The sequence below is a fragment of the Aptenodytes forsteri genome, unplaced genomic scaffold, assembly GCF_000699145.1.
Source record: "Aptenodytes forsteri isolate BGI_AS27 unplaced genomic scaffold, ASM69914v1 Scaffold40, whole genome shotgun sequence".
Lineage (NCBI taxonomy): Eukaryota > Metazoa > Chordata > Aves > Sphenisciformes > Spheniscidae > Aptenodytes > Aptenodytes forsteri.
The window spans coordinates 280110-281761 of NW_008796077.1; the positions used below are offsets into that span (position 1 = coordinate 280110).

Sequence of the window (1652 nt, forward strand, 5' to 3'; positions counted from 1 at the left end):
TTGGATAATATGTGTCATCTCATCATACAAACTCAGCGCTCTGGTTCACACTTCTTCACTTGTTACAAAGCTTACTTCATGTGTTGATCTTATATACACAAACGATTACTGCAGAGACCACAGACAAGTTCTGTTACGGAATATAGAATTCCAGACAGAAAGTACCAAACTGGCAAGAAGTTCCCAGTTACATGCACAGCACAGGGTAGCAGCAGAGATGGCAATTACCACTCTGTACCTTAGGAATAGAAGCACAGAAAGTTTCCAGGTAGGCTGGAAGATTGCACAAGGGTCAGTAACAGAACAGGAGAGGCTCAAGATGAACACTTTTTGAAATGGATTAGTTTTTGGAAAGCCTGTTTAAATTCTTCATTAAAAGCTGTATAAATGACTGGATTGATCAACGAGTTTAAGTAACCTAACCATGTAAAAAAGTCCAGTAGGATGGGATGAAACCAACAAGCATCTTGGCAGATTGGTAGGACTAGGGACATGACAAAAAAAGGCAGCCAGCAGAAAATGAAAGCTCCCAGAATAATGCCTAAAGTTTTGGTGGCCTTCCTTTCTCTTGCAGCAGAAATTCTTTTCCTTTCCAGGACACTATCTGCAAGTTTTATTTTAACATGATTGATAAATATTGGGGATCCACCTGAATGGGAATGCCCTTCATGAAGGCTAGCATTAATGGAGCAGAGGGAAGACCCAGCAGAGCCGGTAATCAGGTGTGCAGTAGTAAAACGTTTCCCATATAGTGAGGGTGGCTTCAGAATCCTGGATCGAGCTGCTACATAAATTCTACCGTACAATATCAGGAGGAGCACAGTCGGGATGTAGAAAGCTCCACAAGTGGAATAAATTGTGTAGGAAATTTGATCTGTGTTCACAGTACACTTTGCAATTTCTTCATGAGCTTTCACTTGCCTCCAGAAAAATGGTGGCACAGAAATACTAATAGATATCATCCAGACCACGGCAATCATGAGTGCTGCTCGGCCAGCGGTCCGGCGTTTGGCATATTCCAAAGCATCTGTGATAGCCCAGTATCTGTCCAGTGCAATAACACAGAGGTGTAGGATTGAGGCTGTGCAGCACGTGATGTCTGATGATAACCAGATATCACAAAACACTTGGCCAAAGGCCCATGTGTGGGTGACAGTGTAAGCAATACTGATGGGCATTACTAGGACAGACACTAAGAGATCAGTCACTGCCAGGGAGCCAATGAGGTAATTTGCAGGTGTGTGGAGCTTTCTAGTCAGAAAAATTGTAATAACAACAAAAACATTTGCAAGGATTGTTGCCAAAGTTATAACAGACAGAAGGACTGACAGTGAAATCTTCAGCCCTAATAGTGTCCTTTCATCCAAAGCCAGTGGTGTTTCAGTGAAGTTTAATGACTTATTTGCTGAGCTCTGGAGAGAGAGCTCTGCTGAATGGTTATACTGAGTCATCCTCTGCTCTGATTTCACTTTTCACTTTCCAGTGTAATCTTCCTGGAACGATGAAGAAAGATGCTTACTTTTTTGCTGAAATAGAACTTTTCATTCTAGAGTCCAACACTGAAGAAATATTAATGTGTTGAAAACTTCAGCTTACACAGTAGATGAGGTACTCTCCTAAGATAGATTTTCCATCACATCACATCACATCAA

General features: G+C 41.6%; 1 protein-coding gene across 1 annotated transcript; it reads right to left on the reverse strand.

Moving 5' to 3' along the window:
• Window positions 1–314: 314 nt before the first annotated feature.
• On the reverse strand, window positions 315–1451 carry HTR1D (5-hydroxytryptamine receptor 1D). Its single transcript, XM_009286641.1, has one exon. It carries the CDS (start codon window positions 1449–1451, stop codon window positions 315–317), a length of 1137 nt encoding a protein of 378 aa, XP_009284916.1.
• Window positions 1452–1652: the final 201 nt, after the last annotated feature.

Coding starts and splice junctions, on each gene's coding strand:
- HTR1D (XM_009286641.1), bottom strand. CDS start 1,451: ATGACTCAGTATAACCATTCAGCAGAGCTCTCTCTCCAGAGCTCAGCA.